Source organism: Bombus pyrosoma, linkage group LG8, assembly GCF_014825855.1.
Source record: "Bombus pyrosoma isolate SC7728 linkage group LG8, ASM1482585v1, whole genome shotgun sequence".
Classification (NCBI taxonomy): Eukaryota; Metazoa; Arthropoda; class Insecta; order Hymenoptera; family Apidae; genus Bombus; species Bombus pyrosoma.
The window spans coordinates 9,982-36,668 of record NC_057777.1 but is presented as its reverse complement, the minus strand read 5'-3'; the positions used below and the strand labels follow the sequence as shown (position 1 = coordinate 36,668).

Sequence of the window (26,687 nt, the reverse complement as noted above, 5' to 3'; positions counted from 1 at the left end):
AACAAACTTTCCTTCAAAAATATTCAATGACACGTACGAGGCGTCGTTTCATACAAAAGGAACAAAAAACAAATGTACGTTCAAAAAGTACACGATAAGAATCGGTACAAGTTGTATCATTTTTTAAAAATACATACTTTGTACATGTTGAAGTTTGAACGAAATGATACTCAAATGGGAGATTTCATTCGATTTATTCGTGCACCGTTGTTTCACGACGCAACTTCTATCATCACGTCTTTCATCATGTATCTCTAGGATCTCATGTGAACTAGGAGAATTTCTTTCGATATAAACGTTCGTTCGACGCCCATAAATAACGAGATCGCCACAACGTGGATCATCCCTCCCAAACATACATTTCTCATCGATCATACCGAAGAAACGAAAACCGAAAACCCCAATATTTTACATCGAAAACATCCCATATACGTATATATATACCTGTATGTCAGGTATATGGAATATAAACCCCTCGGACTATAACCATAAAAACGAGCACTTTGTACGAATGGTTCCAATATTGCAAAATCTTATTCTTAGTTTGCACGATATCGAACAATATCGTACAATACTTGATGTTAATTAGATCCAAGTACATTAAATTTCGTATCATTTGCAATCAGCAGTGCTGTCATACAGTGCTGGCTACTAACTACTAAGAGCTTGATTCTGTGAAAATGATGATGTATAGAACTCGATTAGAAATCAACGTTTCATCGAAGCATAAGGATGCGTGCTGATACATTTCCTAGACACTTAATTAAGCGAGTAATTTTTGTTAATAATGTCAGATAACTAATTAACATAGCTTCAACGCATAGTATCGAAACAAGCCGAGAATCCTGTTCATACAGCATCGTCCTGATTCGTCAATCCTTCCCGCAGGAGTCGGCGCGCTTTTTTTCACGTAAACGTCGCAGATTCTTATGAGCCGAGAAAAGCCCATTTAGAAACTGACCCAGAAAGCGGCCGCACAAAGGCGACTAGTCGTACATATGCGAGACCTTCGTAGAACTTCCCAGATGTAAGCGGAGAGAAAAAACAGATATAGTGGAGAAGGAGAGTAACGAAGAAAGCCGCAGCGAAATCCTTGACGGTTCGGTGAACGTTGTGCGATACACGGACGGCACGTTTGCGAAAATACGCTGCGAACCTTTCAATTCTTCGCACGCTGCATCTTACAAGTGTGTATTTGGACGCACTAGCCAATTTCTAGCAACAACACATTTTAATATTAGCAAAATATACACGTATCCCTTCTATTAAAGAAGAAAAAAAGAAAAAGAAAAGTAACAGGAAATTGTAGAAGAACAACATCTTTTCGTCCAAGATTAGTTAAGTTCTCCGCGAGAAGAACGAGTTTGAAGATTTGTCCAAAACTGTACTTAAACTTGGCTAATTACCGTGGTATTGGCAAATAATCGACAGAAAATTATGCTGTATGCGAAAATAAGAAAAGTTGGAAACGAGTGTAAAATAACGTAATATAACTTTCTGTGTTCGCAGTCCGAAGAACCATTTTTACCGGTTCCCTCGCGTAGAACGATATTAAGCCGTACTGCACCGACCCATTCCCGGCATGAACTTGGTCGTCGTTTCAGTGTCGCTCACACCGTCGTCGGCGAGAGCTCCGACACCGCAAGAAAAATATTTCCTTTCTCGCCTTCCTTTGTTTTCCCACCACCGATTGATTCTCCGATCTCTGCTCTTTTATTCCATCTGCTCTTTTGGTTTAGAAACGAACTTGTTGCTGGAATATAGCGGTAGTGTTTTAACTTTAGGTTTCAAGTTTTAATTTGTGCCGAGCAAATGGTGGACAAATTGGGTATAATTACTACAACTTTTGGGGATGTAGCGAGGATGAGTCGGGGATTATGGAATATTTGGATCGAATATCTGAGATCGATGTGGAAATTTAGCTTGGTAGTTATTGCAGGAAATCGAGCAATTTGTCGACTTTTATGAACACGTTTATAAACGTTGAAAAGATATCAATGCGTAATTCCTCGTGGAACTTCCTATTTGCACCATCCTTTTCCATCTTGCTGAAAGAAACTGTAGAATTATTTATAAAAAATTTAAAAATGCATACAGGGACACTGAAACGTATAAAACGTCCCAAATGTAATATTCCGTATAATATTTAGGGAGCAAAATGTATCTCTTGCTAGAACCTGTTTCTATATTCGTGGCCAGAAAAAAAAAAAAAAAATAAACAGAAAAAGAAGAAAAAGAAAAACGGAAAAAAGGGAAAAAATAGCATGGCAAGGTTCTTGCTTATTTTCCATTAATTACGAATATTTTCCTCACAAATAAGGAAAACGGCGCAACAAATAAGAAAAAGAAAGTGAATAAATATCCTATTACTTTGAAAGGTATCACAGAGATTTATAGGCATAGATAACGAGCAATTAATCAAACAAATATTATCGTTACATGGTAGCTCATTATAAATACAAATAATATATATCACCCGTAGACATTTTGCGTTTTCATATATGCTTTAGTTACATATTATATCATTAGCCTATAATATTCATCGCCGAACTAATTGCATTAAAGTAGTACTTGACATAGAAAGTTAAGAAGCCTTATACAAATAAATATGCCAAGTCATCATACAATTTCTAAACTTCTAGCCAAATATTTCTAAGAACGATTCCTACCATTCGATTCTAAAACACAAACACAAGTATAAGAGTGGCATCAACGTTTCAAGATTCACGCCTGCAATTTCCACAAAAACGGTATCGTATTCCAAAAACGTACGATCCAATTACTAGCTACCCATCAATCTACGAACAACAAGTCACTGCCATAAAACAACCACAAAAAAACTGTACCTAATCCGTTTCAATTCTCGTTATACAAGTGATACGACCATCAACTGAAATCGACCCTCGAAACAAGCCAGCCTGCCCATTTCCAACCTTCGTCCGTAAGCAGAAAACGACGGTTGCTCGAATAATTAAAACATTTTCCCTCTCACATATGTAACACCGTGACAAAGAAGTCGGAAACGACGAAGACGAAGAATTGCCGGTTCTCTTGGTTTGAAACACGGCGTCTTACAGGGCAGATACGAAAGATGATTCTGAAGAACTAGCTGCGAACGGCAAAAGGACGGGGGGGGGGGGGCAGAGAAGTGGCATGAACGGGAGGAACGCGAGAAAGAAGGAGAACAGGGTTTGCACGGAGATGCGCGGCGGTGGCAGGGATTTGATCTCTCGCAGGCTGCGGTGTAGGGTAGGTCAGTGAACGCGGTTCCAGCAGGCAGCTCCAACGGGAACACCCCGGGACACCCTCTCGCCCTCTTCGCTCGCTCACTCGCTCGATATCTGGAAACGACGCCTGCAAGCTCCACAGGAAAGAGGGGAGAAACGCTAGAAGCCATGGATAGAAATAGGATTGAAATTGAAACGCTTCGAATCGTTTTTACGACGTCATGTGCAATTAGAATGTGTTAATTAGATGTTTAAGGATGAAGAATGGACGAAGAATGGACGAAGAATGGACGAAAAGAACGGACGAATGGAAACGATTAGGATTTGGTTTGCATTAGCCTCGGAGTAATTTAAATATGTGTTGAAATTTTGCGAGAGTGCCAAGTACCGGCGTTCTTTAAGCTAATTAACTCGCTTTAATGTACATGCATTGAAGCGATTATTTAGATAATTGGATTTTCTTTCGTTCGCCTTGTAACTTTTTAATGTTGTTGAAATTTCACAAATTTACTCCCAGGGAACCGGTTTTCTTTCCTCTTCTGTTTTAGTCAATTTTTCTTTTTCTTCTTCTTTTTCTTTTCTTCTTTTCCAGCAAACACAGCGATCAGGGATTAGAGAAGACTCGATAGGCTCTGAAAACGTATTTTCTTCAGAATTGGCGAGGCTTCTTCTTAATCTTACGACGGGATATTACCCATCTCCTCGAATTCTAACAAAAATAGAAACAAAATATACGATAAATCATGAGCAACATAAATTATTTTTATAATATCGTTGTAATATTTTTTCTATGGTGTATTAATTTTCATTATGGTATTTAGCGAATTTCTTGTCGCTGTTTTTATAGTATATTACGGTATTGTACGATATTCTTTTTTTTATTGCCGATGCATTGAGATGATGAAAAGTATCGATATCTCGATGTGTCAATGTCTTCTACCTTGCGTTGCCTCGTGAACGCTGCGCAAACCATTTTTCGTCGAAGCTTTGTCATCAACGTTATTTGGTATTCGATATTTGTAGCATTCAAAGTTTCGAAAATTAGTATTGGTTTGTAAATCCAGCGTAAATCTAGGCAATAAAGCGTCGTCGGAAATCTGACCTCGCGCGAACGAGACCTATTCACGATGGCAACAGAATAAATCTCTGAAATCTTTCAAAGGCTCATCGCATTTTACTACAAGTATGAAGGCCATCGTGATAAAGGAACGCGGCTAGAAATGGGGAAATAATAACGGTGGTCGCCGCTTTTGATCCCACCGGATCATTTATGAATTGGGAGTTGTCGAGCGAAGAAATCGTAGGCGAGATAAGATCTTCTTTTGAAGAACACGTACGCTGATTCTATCGACGAATCCTGACGTAAAGAACATCGGTGAAAGGACGAGCAGCAGGCCATCTATGAACGATAGGCTGAATACAGAATAGGCTTTTGAAAAAAAATTAGGCCATCCGACGAACGCACGGGATAGAGAATTTTATAGAAACAGAGCTGGATGAAGCGACGACGAAGGTACAAGATCTGCTCCATCTAGCGAGATTGAATTTACATAAAGTATAAGACATCCTTCGAAGAAGCTTCGTTTCCGGCTGTAGATTTGCCGTGCAGATTGAATAGTCTGTTAGTCAGGATTTCGATGAATTTGAGAATTGGGTCGTTACAGGGTATGCTGCGAAAGAGGATGTTTAAATGTTTTACCAACGGACAACGGACGACATTACGTTGAAAAGGTGCGACTTCGAGATCGAGCCAACGGACGTTTTTATGTAATCTTTTGATTGTTGCTATATTATATGCAGCGCTTTATTCAGAATGTTTCAGTAAGGTAAACTAGCATCAAAACTAAAGGCGAGCGATGGTAGTGAGTTAAATGTTTCAAAATCTATTAAATTGATGCAAATACTGGTTACATATATGGCGAAAATTATCATTGAACGCACATTCATATTTCCGCAGCTTAGATACGCGGTACATATAATAACGGTAAAATATAACTTTTCAATCAAATGGAATTCCTTTATCTTAATACATTATTTTTTCTTAAAACAGACATTTCTAGTCCAAGTAACGATTCCTTTATTCATTGTCTGTCTATTTAATCCGTAAATTACACGAGTCATAATCTTTACAACGAATCAAATGCTTCGTCAGCCAATCACGAACGTCGTTGATTGCTAATCGATGACTATTTAAGGTATACATAGTTGTGCGTGGTAGCGAAACAAACGATAGGTAATTCAGCAAGCAGTTTCAGCTGTCGGAATCGTAATTCACCGTCGTATTCTACGCACACACGTATATCGCGGCCCATACCCCGATGCGGACTATAATACAATATGATAGACGACACCATGGAAAATGTTCGAACAAAACGACTGCGATTTCCATTTACATCGACGCTTCTATCGACTGAATATTCAGCGTAGCTTTAAATGACGTGATAAATATCGTAACGATAAAAACGACACTCGCTGTTACAAGCAAGTTACAGTGTGTCTCTACAATCTTGGATGCCAATACATATTTCCTTTACATTTAAATCTTGAGTGCCTATCGCGGAGTTAATTGTCAAGAAACCAGCCTAAATTTAAAATTAAAACTGATAATGGTCGTATCGTTTTTCCTCGTAATACCAATAACGATCAATTAAGAAAACGGCGAACGATTTCTCACGATCGACTTTACATTTTCTCTCGATAGTCACAGCAGACAGTGCCGGATTTTTCTTCCGGTCGAACAGGGTCGACAGGAGATAGACGGTTTCCGTCTGGAGCGTCGACGTGACCGGTAAGGACAGATCGCTCGATTTCTCCCAGACCACCTCTGAGTCGCGTCGTGTCTTTAATAACAAAAGCGGTGAGAAAGAATGACATTAATTCCCAGCGTCTAATGCAATTTGTTATGCGACAAACTACGCCGAGAAAAAGGATTGGGTTTCAAACTCTTCTTCTCCTTCTTCGCTGCTAGCCAATCTTTCCTTGGTCCTTCGTCGTCGACAAGATTGATTCGATATACGACTCTGTAAAAAGTATCTACCCGGTTTTACTTTTCTTTAAAGGAAGACGAAGGGGAAACGGGAGCCGAAGAAGAGGAGGATGAGAATAAAAGTGGAAGACGAATCTCATTAGGCTCGCGACTGAAAGCTTTGAAACAGAATCACCAGAGACTTTATTAGCTCAGATTTTACGAATCGACATTCTCGATGTACGTTAATGCGATATTCTTTTCTTTTCTTTTCTCTTTTTTATTCTTTTTATTTTCTCACGAACGCTCATGGCGATTCGCAGGTTTGAATTCCTTGGTGAAGCTGAACAGCGAATTTCGAGAAAGAAAAAAATCTTCTTCGTAAAGTCTTAGCTAACATGAGAGATAAAAAGAGTTTCTGAAAGGTACTTACCTATTACTTATTGGTAATTCTTGGCAATTGGCTGGGTTTATTTAGACTTGTATTTCTTTAAGACGTTCGTCTTGGTCTATGGTGACTGTGTTTAGTAAATTGGTTGACTCAAGCAACAGAATATTATAGATTCTGAAGGTAGAAAGGCGGACAAAGGAAAGTTCATAGAATAAGAAGTATAACCGCAAATCCAATCAACGACCAACCAAATAGAACGTAACTCGCACGAGCGTTCGTTCTTCGCATGAATTTAATCGGTCGAGTTTCTAAAACAGGACGTCTCCGTTGACACTTTGTCCTAAAGTGTCGCCTACCTCTAAGAACCTCTTACTGACTTAATCGACTTGCAGCAGACGCGAAGCTCCTGCAGCTTTCGAGGCTCATTCGATCTTGAATAACATTTCGATAACGGCGGCGGGCGCATTAGATATGTATTGAATTCGACGACCGTCGTTGCGTTTTGTGTTTGCCCCCACCTAACTGCTCGAACAATGAGAATCTTGATGATAATATCAAATAGCTACACGTTTCGAATGTACGATGTGTCGAGAAAGTGGGAAATGAGTAAGTATTCCACTTACTTGCAATTCTTTTCGACTGTACGCTTATACGATCGATATCATTCTTTAAATTAGTGTACCACATTTCTAATAATAAGAGATCGGTAAGAAATCGTTCTGGGTCTCTCTCTCTCTCTCTCTCTCTCTCTCTCTCCCTCTCTATCTGTCCATCTATCCATCTATCTATCCATCTGTCTATCCATTTCTCTATCTACCCATCTATCTACCCATCTATCTATCTATCTGTCTATCTATCTATCTAACCTAATAAGCTCGAAAGTGCCAAACGGTTGAGACGATGTATGGACGATCGGCGTATCTGTAAATATCAAAGGAAATCGTGCCGTACTTTTGAATACATGTATAATGCTATGACTTGTAATATTTCTAATACAAATAATTAATTATATAATTGATTATATGATTTTATTATATATATATATATTTATTATAGTTTTTCCACACGAATAATAAGTTCATAACTTTGTACAAGTCGATGTATGTCTCGAAAAATATCCATTCTCACAACACATTCACAAAGATTCGAATTGAAAGTGACGCGAAATTTACGATAGTCTACGGTCAGAGATGATTGCCATGTTTGAGCGAATGATTTAATTTTCCACCGTCTGGGTATCAAATAACAATGACACTTTTTAGATCTTAGGGGATTTTTAGGGTCGCCGAAGCTGAAAACGAGGGTCGTTTTCCAGAGAAATAAAGCCTACAAAATTTCGATCCACCTGTTGATGTGTAACGCTCTCCTGCCTTTTGACGATACTTCTTTTAAAAGTCGATATTCTTAAGCTTGTTCGTATGTTCGTTACTCTGCATGCATGTGGATCGTGGATATCGGATTAGGTTTTCGTTATTTTTTTATTTTCCATTCACGACGCCGTAAGGTGGTGGCCAGTTACTAGATGACGATCTTTTACGGAAAACGGTAGGCGGTAAACGGCGTAATTGGCATTTGGAGCAAACATAATACATCAATGATATTCATTTTTAATCGAGTTATAACTAACAGACATTTCTTACAGCCTGGCGTGTATGCATTTGCGCCACAGGGTTTTCATCGGATGGATCGGTAGAACATCCTCCAAGCTTGTCCAATTGTCGTTTATGCTCTACGTACTATACCCTATAGACAAAAGATAAAAGAGTTCGGCTTGGGTAAGGTCGTTATATTCGGTCGTTGCGACGCTTCTTAAGCTGCTTGGCAACCAATACTAACGCATACGCTGCTACCGGCGCAAAATTGTTATTAAGGCCGTGTTATACATCTAGGAAAAAAGTGTTCTTCAAAACGTTGATTTCTATAACGTATTTCAAAATTATAGAAATCAGAGGGGTGACAGTACCTCTAACTAATTTATCAGATTTCCACTTAGGCTTCATTTCTTTTCAGTTATGTTAATAAAAATATATAGAAATGCGAGAAAATCCGCAATCCAGTAACAATTGTAATTATATTGAAAAAATGTATATAATATAGGTTATACATAAGTAAATAAGTCGAAACTGCATTAATCCTCGATCCAACGGAGATTGTAAAATAACAATTACATCGCAACTATCAATTACCTTACACCACGATCACTTTGCAAAAGTAACAAGATAAATGGCCCACGACCGATATTTGTAATTAAAACAATTTACAAATGCTCGTGCGATTCACTGCAGTCGGACAAAAGCAACAGTGGTAATCCTCGTTCAACTAGAACCGCGTATTGTCCGAAAGTGGGACAATGTCGTTTCCTTAAAGTCACGTGCGTCGTGTATCCGTCGTGTCTTCACTCTCCAACTCTCCATGCGTAATTTCGCAGAGGCATACGCGCCTCCATTCGCCAATTACACCACGTTACCAGCACGATTACGAGGACAACCGGACGATCGAATGGTTTTTGCACCGGTCCACAATGGTTACAATCACCTGACATCTTGCAACGCATTCGAGATACGTGGTAATTGAATCAAGGGTGGAGGCCATTTAGGTTCTCATATAAATTCGCAGGATTATTTTTTCTTTCTTTCTCTTTCTTTCATTTTTTGTTCATCTGGAGAATTTTGAGATTGCGCAGTGGCTCGTCGGGTTTTGCTTTTTGGAGAATCGTGAATGTATTATATCAGCGTTGTGTAATAAATAAACTACGGATATTTCTACAAATCCCTAGTTCTACCAATATATTCATTTTACTATTTTATTCTTATTATTCTTGTCATATTCTTGTCATGTATTACAAGCTTAGGTAATAATAAGGTTACAAATATAAGTAAGGAGGTAATAACGTTACAAAAGTATACGAGGAGATATATATATATATATATATACGTGTAGAAGCATTAAATAACGATCTTTCTTTGATACAGCGTTCATTTGCACTATCCTTTCGAGTCTTATTCCCATCTTTGCTACTGCTAATAGTAACTAATATCGCACTGTCCTAACCGAAGGTATGCCGTTTAGGGTTCGAGGCAAATTGCTCTAATTCTCGTTGCACTCTGTATCGAGTAGCGTTAATTCTAAGCTATAAAGTAAACGAACATGCGATATGACTGACGTGTTAGATTAAAGAAAGAAACAAACCTCAAATAATTATTGCAAGAAACAACTGTAGAACACGGTCTGTAGTGGACGCTTTATATCAATTCACTATAATAACGAACGTGTTGGCTTTCAATTAATTTCACCGTATCGTTATACATTGTTCGCAATACATTGTTGACACAGCAAGAAAAAGTATAAAAAGTGTGCAAAGCTTTAGCCATAGTCTCCGAAACAACAGGTTACTGTTAGAAATAAACGAGAATCTGGATAGGTACCTTCAAGTTTTAGCGCTTTCATGAATCACTGTAGCATGAATATACATACATATGGAAGAATCAAACTATATAAAATATAATTAATTACGTTGTACTACAAATGTTATATCGTACTTATGAGGGGACTATCGATCAATTAGTATTAATTATCGATGATTGATTTATATTTTTGTTATTAGCCATTTCAAATATCGCGCAAGATTTATTTCAGTCATAGTCAAGTGTTTAGATGTAAATATCTGTGTAGGTAAGAAGTACATCGAATTTCTCGGAAACGTTTTAAATGTTTAAATTGCAACTATTTAAAAAGTCATAATTATATGAGTAATGCATTTTATATTTTATTGGGCGATTATAATCTCTATATCTTGGAATCAAAGCAGTTCTACTCCTTTGGAGTTATATTTTTAAAGACGATAGTCATACATTTGCTAGATTTGTCAAATAATATCTTTCAAACGCAGTTCTTCTCAAAATTCTGTATCCATCACACCGCGTTTAAAATCGATCCTATCTGCTCACAACCAGAATTACGAGTCAAGAATCTTCATATTTAACCCTGTTGTTACTCGATGTTCCACTATTCGAATCCGAGGATTTTACATTTTTCGAATCGTATGAATTCGTCGGCGTGCTTGATAGATCGACAAGTAATTGCGTGTGTACACTTAAATCGGCCGCGCCGCTGCACAGTTTCCTGTTGAAGTTTCCTGCGTCTTAATAGATGGGCGGCGCATCGATCCTACGAAAGCGAAGAAGCCGGTGAGCATCGACCAACCAACCTAAATCTGGCTGACCGAGTTCGAGCATGCGAACCCGTCGGCTTTTCGGCTTTCGGCCTTCTTCTTTCGGCCTTCTTCTTTCGGCCTTCTGCTTTCGGCTTTCGGCATTCGGCTTTTCGGCTTTCGGCCTTCTTCTTTCGGCCTTCGGCTTTCGGCCTTCGGCTTTCGGCCTTCGGCTTTCGGCGTTTGGCCTTTGGCTTTCAGCGTTCGGCCTTGGGCTTTCGGCATTCGGCTTTCCGCCTTGGGCTTTCGGCGTTCGGCCTTCGGCCTTCGGCTTTCGGCTTTCGGCCTTCGGCTTTCGACTTTCGGCCTTCGGCCTTCGACTTTCGGCCTTCGACTTTCGGCCTTTGACTTTCGGCCTTCGACTTTCGCCTTTCGGCCTTTGGCTTTCGGACGCAACCATTTTCTCATTATGCAGCTATGCATTGTCTAAACACTGCTTGAACATCACGCCGTCGAAATTGATTTGCTATCTTTCGCAGAAGGAAAAGATATCAACGACGCAAACCCACAGTGGCTGCAAAAAGTTTCTGTACACCACTGCATTTATCGTTGTATTTTTATGCTAATTGTGCAATTAGATCGAACTATATTAATCCTTCAACTGCGTTATAATTAACGATCGGACAAACAAACAGTAGTTTCGTTGCTTCGATATGCCAGCGTATTGATTCGATCGACGCCCACAAAACACCTTCTCGAGTACGTATCAACGCAGCTCTCTCTATCAATAATATTTCTCCGTTTTTCTCGACCAAAGTGGTATATTAGATACCAACGTTGCAGTAAACGCGTGTGATTTTATCATCCTAAATTGTTGGAGATGCGATATTTATTTTCTTGTTCGGAGATGTTAGTGCTAGAATTCAGATTAATTCTCAATGAGGTTCGTTAACGTGCGCAACGCACAATCGCGCGTCGTTCTTACGATATTAAATAATACCATTTGGACGTGAGGTCGTTCCGATAGAACAATGGACGATAATACAAAGATCCAGTTAAATGTTGAAAACGATCGAGCGTGGGAGGACTTGAATACTATGCGAAGGAAATTGATGGTTTTGCGGGAAAAATTTCTTCCGACAATAGAGTGTTTTCGTTTGTTCGATTGAACAAATATTTTCCTAAACCAAGGTAAAAATGAAAAACAGTAAGAGACTCGTATAACCTGTTTTAGAAATTGAAACATCGTTAGAAAATTAAAATCATTCTCTGTTTTTAAACAGAATAATGAACAGAAAACATTTAAATGAAGAAAAAGAAGAGAAATCGTTGTTATCCTGCAATAAAATATCGCGAAACAAACGAATAATGATGAACAATGATGGAAATATTGTGTTGAAATATGGAGACGCGATCGAATATTTCACCGTCATATAAAAAATGAAAACGGTTCGTTGTATTAAATTATAATTAACGAGCGCTTTAAGATCGCGGTGAATTTTTGAACAAAAAATGGCAAAGTTTCACTCCATTCATTTCATTGTTATAAAATTCTCTATCAACCGTGATATTTATTAAAGTGCCGGCTTTCATGCTTTAATTATATCACAATCGTGCATTAATCCATAACGACTGAACAATTCATTATTCTTCATATTTTGATACTCAAATCGTCAACCTTTAAGTGCCACAACTCCGTTAATAGATAATTTTCGTTGGAGAGTAAAATATTCGTTCCAAGACTATGATACATCTACGATCTAACATCTAAAGCTTAAAGGCCATCGACATATTTATCCGGTTTTATAGCTATTGTAGAAGATAACGTGTCTTTGAAACGGTACTATGCCCTCTTATCAATCAAAATTACCAGTCTTTAATACATGTATAACACTGAGTCTTTTCCTAGTACATTTTCTTTCTTTGAAACTCTTCAAAACGTACTACAAATTTTCTGATTAATCTGACGAAACTGAGCGAGCCCACCCCTTACATGTATAGGAAGAAGGTTATTCGAAATAAGTGTTGTTGACTTTTACAACATACTCAAAAATCATCGAAATCAGAGACTAGTCAGCTTTTCCATAGTTTCACCTAAACTAAAAATCATAAAACTAAAAATCATTGTAACGTTGATGATTTTCTACTTTAGCTACGAGAAGTTGTCGCTTACCGTACTATCTTTAACTTTAACTGTACCCTTTAACCTCAGTCGCGAAACTAAACGGTATTACGTTATTCGATACGTTAAGAGCTATGTATTAATATAAATTTATATTTTTGCAGGTACTTCGATACGACAGCAAACGAAGAGCTGGAGAGCCGAGCATAAAGCTGCGAGAACGCTTGGAATAATAATGGGAGCGTTCCTCCTTTGCTGGCTGCCATTTTTCCTTTGGTAGGTAGAGACTACGTTACGATCCAAGTAATAAATTAACCGAATTGTAAGATACTTGCCGCACTTTCCCTTGAAAGAAATGTGTCTTATTGGCCGGCAATATTCCGGTCATTTCGCTTGTCTGAATCGATAAGTCTAAAGATTCTAAATTAATATTGTGAATATTACGATTGTGAATTATATATTACAATACGTACTACACTACGTACTATAGATATTCTTTCGTGTTCTAAAACACTTTGATATTTTTCTACTTGCGTCGCCTCGCGCATCTATCTACTCGTAAATCTCGCGACCAGAAGAGCGACAAGTCGCTGTTCCACATCAACGGACCAAGACTAGACGGAAACTCCGATTCGTATCGGTCGCGTATAAGCACGGACGAGGTTCGCTAGAAGCTAGAAGCTTCTTCTGTTCAGCAGGATTTTGTTCCGACGGCCAAGTTTCACCACAGTCTCACCACAGTCGGTGAGAATACTCGCGAAAGCTGAGCCAGCCGCATGTTTTATTAATGCAAAGCCGATCTGTGTGCATCTCGAGTCGAGTTTACCGAGAGTTTACTCCTCTTTTCGCATGGGATCCAACTGTTTTCCTGACTAAGCGAGGCGGCCACGGTGTTCCATAGGAAATGGCACTAGCTTCTTACCGCTGGGAATAATACGGCGACCAGCAGTCGCAGGATGTTTCAGATTTAATGAAAATCGTCCGTGTCAAACCGCACTTCGAACAGCACAGCACTTGCAGCACAGCTTTACGATACGACTCTTGAATACGTTGCGCGAAACTTTGATTTATCAGTTAAATTAATCCAGTTAACTGTCGTTGATAAAGATCCCGCTTTTGTCGGCGTGGAAATTTCAAGTTGGTGAAAGTTTCGGAATCTTCGATTCCAAAGCGAGAGTTCAGGCCAATAGTAGTTTTCGTTAATAACTACCACGTGCTTAGGTTTAGATTCTACGAAAATTTCTCGTACTAATGAAATTTATAGTGATATTTGTCTTGGTGGAAAACATCTTTCTGAGATGAGAGAAGTTTAAGAATTCAAAGATTTCGAAGCTTTCTTCGGGGAAATTAGGCACCTTAGATTATCATCATCATCATCATCATCATCATCATCACCATCATCATCATTAAATTCTTTTCTCAAAGCTTAAATAAAAAGCCAGAACCTAATAAAAGTTTCCCATTGAACATTTGATACGGTGTAACATTATAATATTGGTATATATACGTCGAAAAGTGAATTTCCATACTATTTTGTAAATTTCCATCCCTTTAGCAAATCTGCAATCTGCAATTTGCTGATCTGCCACTTACCATTTGCTTCTTTCTCCTTTCCTTCGTGTCCCATTTTGTGCTTTTCTCTCCTCTCTCTTTTTTTCTTTTTTTTTTTTTTAATTGGAGCGCAAGGTAATCACAAAATCACAAAAAAACATCCAACCGACGTATAAATATTCTTATTTTACAGGTATCTAACGACGACTCTATGCGGCGAGGCCTGCTACTGTCCAGACACGGTGGTATCCGTCCTCTTCTGGATAGGTTACTTCAACAGCGCCCTGAACCCGCTTATTTATGCGTATTTCAACCGCGACTTTCGCGAAGCCTTCAAGGACACGCTGATGAGTGCTCTGCCGTGTTGTGCGAGCTGCTGGAAAACCCCGTCAGAGTTCGTCTAGCGAAAGAAACCCCCGTGAACAGTCGCGTCGAGCAAGCTGTGTTTTTTGCCATCCACAAAAGAAATCGGTATCGATTCATTCGTCGAGCGATCGTCCAACTTGCCGCGATAGGAAACGTCACAATAATGGACCTCGTTGTCTGTCGATAATGTAAACAATCTAATCTACTGACTGGATTAATTCGAGTGTGATCGAAGGAATAGCGAAAGACGACGGTACTACGATAAAGAATAATATATATGTATAATATTACTTGAAATTCATAAAGATATCGCTCTTTGGAATATGAAGTGAAAAAACTATCTGACTGGAAACTTTTGTACATCTATTAAAAAAAAAAAAAAAAAGAAAAAAAAAGTGAAAAAAAATAGTTGAGAAATGATTCGATAAATGATTCGGTGAATCATATTGTGTGGATTATTTTGTAGAATTATTAAAGAAAATGAGAAAACGATCAAGGGATGATTCTGCGATGCAATTTATAAAATACAATAAATAATTCATAAAATATAAAGCTTAAACTCTAATTAAAGGATACGTCTATTATGAGGAATATTCCTCCGAATATCATCAACAAGAAGCAATAGCTTGCACAACAGTTGTCTTAATGAATAAATTTGTTACTTAAAATTATCTTTCTTTCATTGTTAGTAGACTCAAAGGATAGTAACCTCGGAGTAGGACGAAAAATGAAATTCTGATAGTTTCTCTTACGAATTCGTGCACGTGTACATCGACTAATTAGAAGATGAAGAAGAACATTAATTTAGATTTTTAGTTTATTAAATTATAAGTTTAATTAGAAGAAGAAACAAAATTTAAAAGAGAAAGAAATGTCAGTCTAAATAATTTCCCACCGTGTGTATAATTTCTTGTTTTCTGTGATTTTTTACCGCAGAAGAATACATATAATTAAAAGAAAAAAGAAAACAACGTAAAGAGTGTTTCCTTTTCGCAAAAAACAAGATATTAACCAAAAGTTCATTACCGGTGAAATTAATGATCGATCGATTGATTTATTTCTTTAATTGGCCCGTCGCGACAGAGAACTTGATTCATATCTTAATTAAAGGCAAGCGGTCTCCTGCAAAAATAAAACTTTTTGATTAATATCCCCGTTTCTTTCATTCGTTTGATTGATCATTTGCAAATGAGACTATGTTTTTAGTTTTCTATTAATTATCTGGAAAATACATGTTAAGAAAATGGTCTGTTTTCTGTTATCTTTTCAAAATCCGTTAGTTTTATCTTACGTGTTTGTTTCACTCTGTTAGGAAGCGTATTTCAAGAAGATCGAAGGCACGAACTTGATACATGGATTCGCAATGGTCACAAAGTACAAAAGTTCCAGTGATTTCGAGCAGGTGGATGAAAGTGGATTGTTGCTTCTATGAAATCGACAAATTTAGAAATTGGAGAGTTTACATAGCTTAACTTTATGAACAAAACATTTTTCTTATTTCTATTTCATTAAAGGAAGATCATGTAATAAAATCTGTTAACTTGCACGCATTGTTTGGACGTATAATAGCCATCGATGGAATAACGGGAACGTCCGTGTGATAAAACCAGCTCATATTCACCGAGCGTAAGCGAGATTCGTGGCACGCGTTGTCTTTGCCGGTAAAATCGATCACGCTCGAACGGCCGTCACGCTTGGACGATTTATCAGCACGTTAATTAATCGTCGTCAGAAATCTGCGGTCGAGTCACGCGAATTTTGTCAAATTCTAAAACATTCAACGCGGTGAACGAATTTTACGCCATTTTAGACTGATCTTCAAGCAACTCTAATCTCGAATCAAGCCCATTCTAAAAACTTCTTGCCCGTGGGATCGCAGTTAGTGGACCGTAGAGCGGTCACTTTCCTCGAATCGGTAAACTTTGCGCGTCTAATATCGCGTAGAAATTGCGAATTACCGAACCCACAAGACGGAGTTTGGATTAAATCTATTTGAACGGTTTGATTTCGATTTTAACAGTTCGGCGTACTAAACAATTCAATGTGATATGGATGCGTAAATGTAAATGACGTACATATTTTACATGTTATGTACATGCTGCATCAACCGTTAATGGAAGATGGTACTATTTTTCTAATCTAAACTCTATTATTTCAATATTTTCCCTTGCCTTCAGTTCCGGAATAATACATGTGTAATATACATATGTTGCGCTCTTCTTATTCATTTCCATTTTAGCTATTTCTGAGAGGTGTGTGTAGGCTTTTGTTGTTTATCATTCGTATTTATTTTAACGAAGTAAAAAAATAAAGGCAGCGTTACAACGACTTTTTTTTATCGGAATTGTATACAATTAGAGGATTATTGAAGTCTCGGAAAAAGTCTAGTATACAAGATAGAAATAATAAATGCAGTCGGTTCACTTACTAGATAACCCTAGTTTATTTGTTATATAGAAACAATGGAAATAATGGAAATAATGGTCGCACATGAGTTATTACGTTAAGAATGATAAATGCGCAGTTACATTTACAAGACGAGACAAGATATTTGCATATTTTTTCACAATTTTGCGTATATAGAAAGCGGCGTATATATGTAAATTGATTGAGAGTTCAGAGTAATTACTTTCTAGTAATGGAATCGACGACCGTTAGCCTCAGAAGAAAATAGATTTCCGGAACTTTTTAATTTAGTATTTGTAAGAGAGAATCTGGTTGATTGATGAAGTTTCACTTCCCAGGATAAATGAACGAGGATTGAACATCCTTAAACATACTCTTATCGATACTATCGCATCTCGTTTTCTGTTCCATACTTTCTTATTTTCTCACCAAAGAAAACTTTACGTTTTAAAGCGTGAAATGTTCAGCTAAATGTTCGGCATTTGGCCCCCAATGTCGAGTAAAGAAATTATCTAAAAAAATATCGAGTACAAGAATTGAACAGACGCTGAAGTAAAAATTAAGAAAACTTGTCAAAGAATATTAAAAATTCCGTGCCATTGTTAAAAAAAAAAAAAAAAATACATGGAAAAGAACTAAAATCGCAATTGAAAAGAATATTACCGTTTAGTTTCGTTTGAAATAATAATTCACAAGTATATTATTTGATTTCACCATTTTCTACTATCTTCGAAACAATCAACATACTCTGCCTTAAAATTCTCTTGCAATTAATTTTCTTCGGCGATAAGTGCGAGGTCGATAATACCTATCGAGCAGAAGAAGATGCTCCTGCATCACGAAGTACATGTCGGGCTGCCTTTGAACGGACGTCGCGGCGGTCACTTAACACCGGTTTCGGACGTGCTGTTTGTGGCAAATTGCCGCAACGGCGGCGTTTGGTTGGAAGACCGTTAGGCGGAACAATTTTGTATCTCTGTTCTTCCAATGCCACCGCCGCTGTCGCAATTTGTCGCAAATCGTTCGTCTGAAACCGACCTTTTCGGCCCGGTGTAGACGAACGACTTTTGTCCGAGTGATATCGCTGTGATCATGTCTTCCTTTCTTTCACGCAGTTAAGAACAACGAATGCGCAGACATATCGTCGGAGCGATATCGCAGTCGTTCGTCTATTACACCGGGCCTTTGATCTTCATGCTGCATCTCCTATCGCTGTAACGCTTGTTTCTACTTTGTTTCTACAATCCCTGTTAACGTTTCTACTGTATTCGTGTCCGGGAAACGGATCGACAATTAAACTCCGTGCGTTATTCTCGCGATATAGACCTTCTTGTATACTGTGCCTTCCTTTTTTAACTCATTCTTTCCCGGTGACCAACTCGATAGATGTATCGACATCGTTATTTTGTAACATTTCCGATTAAGCTAAAGTCCGATTAAGTCGAGGCTAAAAGCCGAATTCCGTCTCTTGGGTTCGATGACACTCGACAAAGTCGATTCGAAGGATTTGGCGTGCAACCGGAAACTCGTAAACGAATTGGCCGAACGAATGATTGAGACTCGACGCGAGCATTAATAACAACCGGAAACGGGGGGAGAACGACAAGTGAATTCTTCTATGTCTTTCGTCGGCACGCAACGAAATTGAAAATTTCGACAGAGGTTCACGTGCCGGAAACACCATCGCCCTGTAAACGTTTCAAGACTTTATAGATGGGGCTCGTTAAATCGGAATCTTGCGCGCTTTTCATTCGCCAGTCGTACTTTATGACATGTGCTTGCTGGAATGGCACATTCTACGAATTTTTGTTTTATCTTTATACACGACTACACGAGTACAGCTACCTTTTAGATCAAAGGCAAGGCAAATGTATTATGTGAAAAATGTTTTCAATGTTTAACAATAATTTTACGTCGTTCGAGTTTTTTGTCCCTCTCCTAATTTATCGAAGCGGTAAGGGAAGTAATTTGCCTGAAGCGGGACTTGAGCCAGGATGGAGATATTTCTCAGATACTTAATAACATGAGAAACAAAGCGACATTCTCATCGATGTTGTTAAAAGAACATAACATTCTGAAGAAAAATCGGCGACTCATTTTCGGCTTCCAATATGAGATAATTATTAAATTTATTATACATTATATACATTGTAATAGAATCATCGTTGTGTTTCGAAACTTTCTTCTTCCAAAATGCAGTTCTTAAGAAATGATAAAGCAACTTGTAAGATATAATTATAATACTTTCTCCAATAATTTAGAAGTTAGGTAGAAATTCTGTAAGTGTAATAAATATACATTAGGTTCTTTAATGTTGTTGAAAATATATTTCAACGATCTGATTATGTTTAAAGAATCATGCTGTTTGTATATACAAATGTATGTATGTATGTATGTATGTATGTATGTTCATTGAATAAATGACTGGCTTGGAATTAGCTCGCAAGATGTTTGAAATCGCGTTTAATTTGTAAATAAGTTGTCAAACGTAAACGAAACGTAGGTTAAAAACAAACAGTGCTACCTAGCTGTAATTAGATAAAACAAATGCTGTATTACCCGTAACGCGATACTTAATAAAAATGAAATTGTTGCGAGGAAAGAGCGTTGAGCTACGTTTAATAAAAACTGAAAATAGACAAGGTGAACGTTCATCTGAAGTTGAGTCTGAAGTATGTACATAGTTTTTAACCAGTATAACGTAGACCACGCCAAGTCTACATCGTAGAACAAATTGTACAGGCAGAATTCATTAATACCGGATCTTGATATAGCTTTTAAATCGATTAAAATTGACATGCTATTATATTAAGATTATTGATATTATTAAATTATGCTCGTTTATATACATATAGAATTTACGTTTCTCCTTAGAAAGTTATCGCTCGAAGAAATGACAAAATTGACCGGTACTCGATATGGTTATAAGAAAAGATGCTAAATTTCTTTCATCTATTTTCCATCTCTGTATTAGATGATTCAAAAATCAATCCTAAATCTTTTATTTTAAAGATTACAAAATTCGTTCCCGTCATAAATGGAAATTTATGCATCTGAAATACACTTCTGTTTGCTTACTTTAAACATAATGCTTATTAAGATAGCCCTACAATAAAATCATGCAAATATAGTTATAATTCCCTGGATTGCAAACGATTAATAAATGTAAACATTGTTTTGTAAACGTAACATCCATATTCTCTAATATTATAAATAGTTACATAGTATGTATACTTGTAGTATGTATACTTACGGGCAATGTACATCCGATTAAAATTCCCAAATTCAATTAACCGTAAGATTTTGCAATCTTCGCAATTTCTTTCTTGATGATAAGCCTTTCATTAGGAGTTTGTATTTACAACTATCTGATGCTCCTTCAAGATCCGGTAGTAAAAAAGCTCAGCCTATACAAGCTTACGAAACCTTTTGAAGCGATAAAAAGCGTAGAAAAGGAACGTACGTATTGCAAGCAACAACAAAGAAACTACAAGTGCACAATGGAGGGTTGAATCTTACCGAACATTCTCCCCATCTATCTACGTGCGGTATGCGGGGCCAAGTTTCCCCTTGGATCTACGCACCACGTCGCGCCCCGATCGCCATTTTATTCCCGCGGAAAGTAGCGAGTCGAGTGTTTCTTCTAGAACAAGAAAAAGTAAAAGAAAAGAAGTAAAAGAAAAAAAAAGGAAGAAAACCGAAAAAAAAAAACGCCGCGAACGCTTCACTTTTCATTCGTATGGCCTATTGTACGCGTTTAGACTGTATAAATGTACTATAGCAATAATTAATCAAGCACTGTACATACATTGACGAAGAACAATTTTTCTCGTGGATGCAAGAATGCGTGTCGTAAGCGTGCGTGACGTGTGATTGTCGTTTTTGTAAGTTGATAAGTCGTGAATGATCACGGCCAGAGCGTGCCGTGCGCAGCGTTAACTTGTATTTTACGTGTTGCTTATGTGTACACAATTCACTCCCCTTTAATCCATACGCTCAGCGTTCCCCAAGTGCGATTCGTTAGTTATGATTGATATTATTATTATTATTATTATTGTTGTTGTTGTTATTGTTATTGTTATTATTGTTATTATTATCACTATTATCATTATTACTACTACTATGGTATGATTTGCATCGTTCAGCAGCCGAGCAGATCGAGTAGGTTCCCGATGCATTAACTCGCGAGAATTAATAAAAGTGATCTTTTAGCGGTGCAAAAACAGTAACCGGAGAGAGGGTAACCGGGCCGTTTCTCCAATGTCAGTGACAGCTGTCCGAATGAGTTTAGCAAACTATGGCCAATTTTGCTCGCGTGAAACTAGTGCATGCATGATTAATCGATAGTAGGAGGTAGTAGTTCGTAGTTTCGATGAACGATACGATACAGGGTCGTAATTTGAGAAATATCGTAACACGCTTCCTTGTACGTAATTCTCGGGTTTCTAATTCTGTTCTCTTGTTTTCGTGCATTTGTTTTATTTGTTTGAGGGGGTGGGGGAGGGAGGGAGGGAGGGAGGGAGGGATAGGGAGAGGATAGGGCAAACGATTGCGAGCGCGTATGTATAACGTCGATGTAAGAAAGTTTATTTAATCGTTGATATGATTTACGATATCTACTGCATTAACTTCTTTGCTGTGTTTGATAATTTATTACTTTGAGAAAATTAACTCTGTCATATAATAACCTTCGTTATTATGTTTCACAGGTTGTTTATTATCTTAGAAATCGAATATTTGGGAATCCTAAACGGTGCGGTTTTGTCTGTTCCACTGTTTTAAATTCTAACCGCGTGTTAAATGTAAAGAGAGAAAAAAAAAAACAAACAAAACAGACACTATTTTGAGTTTTTAGATATTAAACTTGACAAAATTGTGTATCATTTTAATTTATCAGTAACGTATATCTACATGTAGTGTACAATAACATATTTATATTGCTATATAGAGAAATGTAATCGCAAATAATAATGCGCAAAAAAGTTCAATCGTATTCCCTTCCTTTTGTTTCGTAAACATGTCTACGCGTCTAAAGAGGGATAAAAGTCGCCGGCTTTGTTCGCTCGAACGCTGTCACTGACCCACGTATACGTTACCGGCAGTCTCCTCGATTCGCTCGAATTTCCGATTAATTCTATTCGTTACATTCGAATTGTCCGACGATAATGACAATCGCCTGAAACGTTGTGTCTGTCGATTCGACGTCGATATGCCGACAGAGAACCGTGATATTGGAAAGGGAATTATATTTCGAGCAATTAGGCAGCGCCGATGGTATTGTTACACGTGACAATACAAACTGCTGTGCTAGATTTTTCGATAGCATCCGGACGGACATTTCGACAAATATCTATAATTTTGACTTCTTATCGATTCTGCTACATCAATGTCGCCTTTCACAATTGAACTAATATTATTTATGAAATTTTATAGGTTATAATTTACGAGTTATCGATATTAATTTAATAAAATACATTTAATAAAATACTCGCTCGTCAATAAATTAGAGGAAGCGCGGAAACCTATGAACACCTAAGTAAAGTGATAAAAAGTGATTTATAAGATATTATAATTTAGTTAAAAGAAAGTGAGAAAAATAACATCAAACAGGAAATTTATTACTTTGAAAAAGAACTTTAATCGATCGAGAGATTATATTATATAAAATCGTTTTATCTTTTTATGCTGGCCATAGTAATCTTTAAGCGATATTTAATTTCCGATGGAAACCGTAATTTATGAAATTATAAACTGAGTTTGCAAGATTACAAAAATTTTCACGGAGAGAATTTCATTTTCCAATATAGATCCAACTTCATCATCCGAAGTAGAATTCTTAACAAATCCGCTTTTAGAGATTTCAAGAATTTCAAAGCTGCTATAAATTTACACTTCCTACAAATATATACTTTGCGGTTCAGTTCTTAGCTTCAAAGAAGCCATTCCCGTCAGTCTTTGCTTTTCATCTTGCTACGAATTAGTAGCTACACCTGTCAATCGTAAATACATTTCTCTTTGCATTCTGCCTGAAAACTTTCAAGCTACATATTATCCGAATCAAATTTCATGAAATTGCTACTAAATACGATTTTTAGGTAATAATTTACTGTACTTACTACATGATACATATAATTACAAGTAAATTGTAAATAAATTTTTAAAAATATTAAATTTAATGTTTGTTAAACCATCTCCATCTTTCTTCTTCTTCTTTTTTTTTTTTTATCATAAATAGGCATTATTTTGATTAATAAACACAATGGAAATCGTTAGTTTAAAATTTATTAAGCATTCACATCGGCGCAAACAGATAAACTTTAAAATAACATTCTTTTGAAAGAACTTCCAGATAATGGATAGTCGAGACAGGAATCGAACGAACTCGAGGAATTTGGAATGGAATTTAGCTTGCTGACAGCCAAGAATCAAGTGACAAGCATTTAAAGTGTCACTTTCGACGCATCGACCTGATCTTTATTTCTCTATGTAGAATACACAGAGTTACATTGGCCGTCACGTTCATAGATGTTTTTTCTTTTTTTTTTTTTTTTATCGGGCTCCCGTTCGTAGCGTCACGGTTTTAGAGAGGAAACACCTCGCACTCTGTGTAATCGTTATCAAACAGTACGCAGAGTTAACGTCGCAAACTGTAGCTTTCATGTAAAACGAATCGAGGGGAAGAAGCAAAGGGGTGTGATCTTGTCATTGAGCGACACACGAACATTCCGAGAAGTCAAATTGATCGACTTAATTTTTTATCAAGTTTTCAATTTCATTAGCCAGGTATACAGTGATTATTCAACATTTCGAACAACAAAAGACTTTCTTTCATGAATTCATTCATTACGGGCAGATAATCACGAATTTTAAAGAAAATTTCGAAAAATAATATTTACAATTATTATGTCATTTTTCTCTATACATTTCGGTTTATCGAGTTGATCAATGTGACTTCTGGGGGTCTTGTATGATAAAAAGTAAGGCATCTAAACGCTTCGATCGTTCTCGATCTGCATACTCGTATATATATTATTTTTTCTTCTCTCTCTCTCTCTCTCTCTCTCTCTCTGTTTCTCTCTGTCTCTCTCTGTCTCTCTCTGTCTCTCTCTGTCTCTCTCTGTCTCTTTCTGTCTCTCTCTCTCTCGCGCGCGCTCTCAGTCACTCACTCACTGTGTCCAACTCGACAGTGCGTGTTAGAAATTTGTTTCCCTTTGAAATGTCACAACAACCACTTGGTTTACCTCAACTCTCTACGATGTTGTATAACTTGTTTGTTTGTGACCGCATTATTGTATTTACTATTATAATGTTTATTAACTTTAATACTTCATAGATTTCAAACTAAAACCAGGAGCTATAATCTCTACTATAATCTCCAACAAAATTTCAATCGTAGAGAGTTAATTTTAAATCAGATTAATTAGTTTTAGTAAATTATACTTGTATCGATTAATTCATTTTTGTATAGCTGCCTGCTAATATCTTCGCAATATCGACTGATGTTAATATGTTTTTGAAAAGTATTTACATACATATAGCGTCAGCATTGACTATGTTAAAGTAATGTAAGAGAAATGTGACAGAATGTCTTTAAATAAGTAAAGCTTGGCACTTGTTTCGTAAAAAGGATAGAAAGAAGAAGAGCACGTACAAATTAACAAGAAGTAATATCAGAGAATAAGAGTTTTGGTGTTTCAAGAGTACGAAAGAGTTTATCTTAACAAATTATTGGACATTTAACGCGAAAACAATACATCCACCGAGAAAGAAGTTTGAGTGGGAAAATGTGAGAGAAAAAGTACCGTGGAATTTCGCTAATGCAACACGAATAAAGATCGATGGTATCGAACTAATGGAACTTTAATTTGAAATTGTTCGTATTATTAAAGCACGCAACATTATCGCGCAGATGATCGCGCAGGAAGGCGAAGGAAAAAAATATCTACCATTTATCGTTCAATAATGATGAAAATCTGTTCGTGAAACGAGTAATGAAATTTTTCCACGGCGATATTTATGTCACAAATGTTAGGACAACCACCTTGGATAGCCAAGATTCTTAAGAACTCTATTCTACAATCAGAAGACGTTAAACATACCGTAGAATTTTGATTATCCAAACTAACTATTCGAATAATCAAGTAATTTTGTTTGTATACGAAATAAGATAATTTATTTTGAAGTATTTTATAAAATTTCGTACTAAACAGGAACAACAAATTTTGAATAGAAATATAACAAAAAATACTTTCATTTCTATTCCTTCTTAGAGGTATTATCCCCAAAATTTTTGGTTCATTGGTGTTCTGATAATCAAATTCTGTTTTATCTACATACATACATGCTTGTAAGAACTTTATATAACTTTTATTTTACGAGAAAGAAACAGAAGAAAAGATATTTGTACTTATATGTACTGAGCGGAGCTACTACTCGTGTTTCGTTTACGTATTCCGAGGCGATTAATGTTAAGGGAAATGTGAAATACCATGTAACGCTGTTCCGTGTGATGCCGTGCGAGGAACATTCGTTCGGAACGGGGTTCAATGTTTCGTAAATAGCGAGCGTCGAACCATTATTCGACGAAAGTATTAAGAGAAATAAAAGAAAATTGCGCTAATGTGCAGCACACGAGTTATCAAAGAACTTTCTTTCTTTCTCGTTCTCTCGTTTGTCGAGTTCCCAGCAACCCTGATAAAATAAACGGGTAACAACGACGACCTATATTCTCTCGTTCTTTCAAACAGCTTTCCATCTGACATCGTTCAACGAGACACCGCTGAACGTAGTGTAAACTCGATGAAAAGCTTTCAAGATTTTCATAAATTTTCATGGCTGGCAGAAATACCGATTGCGCAACAATCGCCGAGTGAGATGAAAAAATCGAGGTCAACTGACGACAACTGACATCAAACATCGTACCAAGGATATTAATAAAACTTTGAAGATATTTAAAATGGACTTCCCCCTCTCAGTTTCCTACGAAAGGAAATACATTCTTTCATTCAGTTGTGTGTTTTTGAAGTTTTCTACGTGATTCTTAAATGCACAATTATTTAATAACACTGCAAGGATACTTGCAATATTACTAGATTAAGATATAACATACAAGGTATGATATTCTATCTACTACATAGGTACATTTGAATGCATTTATACTAAAACTAATTTATACTAAAACCTTTTATTGAAATAAATCAGTCTTTCTGCTTAGATTCTAAATCGTCATTCTTATAAGTATTTATTTTTATGAGAAGAATTTAGTTGGTTATCTTGACACATTGGAATCGGAATTATTTGTGAGCCAGTCGGATCGATAATGGGGCCGGGAAAACTTGGCGAAATTTGGCTAAATTACGTTAGATAGAAGAAAAACTGCTACATCTCAATTTTATTGTTTATAAAATAAAAAATTCGACGTTTTAGTCAAATTTCGACATATTTCATGACATTCTAGTATCATGTCTTACCGCACGTGCGTATGACAAGTATTTAATATTTCAATTTCA

At 36.9% G+C, this 26,687-nt stretch overlaps 1 protein-coding gene across 9 annotated transcripts in view; it reads left to right on the top strand.

Moving 5' to 3' along the window:
• The window catches only part of LOC122570343 (octopamine receptor beta-3R-like), a 108,253-nt gene extending 92,331 nt beyond the window's left edge, over positions 1-15,922 (top strand). For 7 of the 9 annotated variants that reach the window (XM_043732525.1, XM_043732526.1, XM_043732523.1 and 4 more), the window contains 2 exons: positions 13,020-13,131; positions 14,600-15,922. In XM_043732525.1, coding sequence (XP_043588460.1) covers positions 13,020-13,131; positions 14,600-14,810 — 323 coding nt within the window. In that variant the 3' untranslated portion in view covers positions 14,811-15,922. The remainder of the gene's footprint in view (positions 1-13,019; positions 13,132-14,599) is intronic. The other 2 variants (XR_006317794.1, XM_043732527.1) reach the window with 1 other exon arrangement.
• Positions 15,923-26,687: the final 10,765 nt, after the last annotated feature.